The 1499-nt window shown below is 43.4% G+C and overlaps 1 protein-coding gene across 1 annotated transcript in view; it reads right to left on the minus strand.

The window, feature by feature from the left end:
* Positions 1–963: 963 nt before the first annotated feature.
* Positions 964–1499, minus strand: part of LOC102025314 (keratin-associated protein 4-7-like) — an 847-nt gene continuing 311 nt past the window's right edge. Inside the window, exon 2 of the mRNA XM_013519127.1 lies at positions 964–1491. Coding sequence (XP_013374581.1) covers positions 1252–1491 — 240 coding nt within the window. The 3' untranslated portion in view covers positions 964–1251. The remainder of the gene's footprint in view (positions 1492–1499) is intronic.

Here is a 1499-nt window from a genome sequence, read left to right on the forward strand (position 1 = left end):
AAGGAAAAGCAGGTCTGTACTCCTTGGAACAGTGTAGAACAAGTGGAAAAGGATGAACTAGCAGTGTTTGAAAGCGTTTCAATGACATGTGAAGAATATGCCGCCCAACCAGTGTTGAGGTGAAACTCAGGTTATGCCGATTTCCATTCATTTTATCTCTTGACATACTAAGACCCTTTTTTAATTTTCAAAATAAAATAACTCAGTACACATCTTATTTGGAAATATAACACTACTATGATGCAGTGGATGGAAATTTTGAGTTTTAAGCAGTTTTGAAATTTATAGAACCAATCCTGGAAGGAGAAATACAGTCAGGTAAAATTTAGATGACTTTGGCATATTCAACTCACTGGAATTTTTAAAGGATATTTAAGGCATGTACCAAAACTTAGTTTTGGTAAATGAAACAGCTATACAAATTTTCCTGCTGTGGGGCTGGGGATTTAGCTCAGTGGCACAGCACCTGCCTGGCAAGTGCAAGGTCATGAGTTCGATTCCTGGTACTGGAAAAAAAAACAAAAAAAAAATTTAAAAATTAAAATATTTTTAAAAAAATTTTTTTCCTGCTGTTTTTTCAAAGACAATACTATTCAGGTTCAGGGTAGTATTTCAGTAAAACTCAAGCTACATTGGTTGAGAACTTATGTGATATGCTAGCCCCTGTGATCAGTGCATTACTTGGGTTAGGTCCTTAAACCTTTGGAAAATGCAGCATATTTCTCTATTTCACAGAAAAGTCACCTGCTGCAGAAAGAGGTTAGTAACTTCCCCGTGTCATCGAACAAATGCCTGGTACATCCTGATTTCAGCACTGGTGATGTGATTCCTCTACAGTGGGGCAAAGGTGGTCCTGTGTGTGAAGTGACAGATACACACACACACACACACACACACACACACACACACGCATATAATTAATGGATCAGGAAAAAATTCAGGAGATTTCAGTATCGTAGGAAATGACTGTTTATTGAGAATACCTGGAAACAATGCTCTGTGAGATCATCACAATTAGCATACAGACATTGCTTGCCTAAAAATAGATGTATTTTGGGTGTGGCTTAAAAATCTTTTAACAAATGTGTTCCCATCTGCTTTTTTACAGGAGAACTGAATGCAACTCTGAAGGCCACATTAGGAGAGGGTTTGGCAGGTAAAGAGCCCCTTTTTTCAGTCACTGGGTGGCTACCATGTGTGTTATATGACTAGGGCAGGTGTCCGTAATGTGACGGAGATGACAGCCACAGATCAGCAGCAAGGGATGGCGCAACACATGGGGCGGGGGCAGGTGGAGATGACACACGTGGGGCGGTAGCAAGAGGTGTGGCAGGACACCTGGCCGCACACAGGGCGCAGGCAGCAGGACCAGCAGCGGCGGCAGCAGTTGGAGCCACAGCAGCTGGAACTACCACAGGAGGGGCGGCAGCAGCTGGAGATGCAGCAGCTGGGCTGGCAGCACTGGGGTCTGCAGCAGCTGGGCTGGCAGCACTGGGGCC

The sequence above is a fragment of the Chinchilla lanigera genome, unplaced genomic scaffold, assembly GCF_000276665.1.
Source record: "Chinchilla lanigera isolate Chin_1 unplaced genomic scaffold, ChiLan1.0 scaffold00050, whole genome shotgun sequence".
NCBI lineage: Eukaryota > Metazoa > Chordata > Mammalia > Rodentia > Chinchillidae > Chinchilla > Chinchilla lanigera.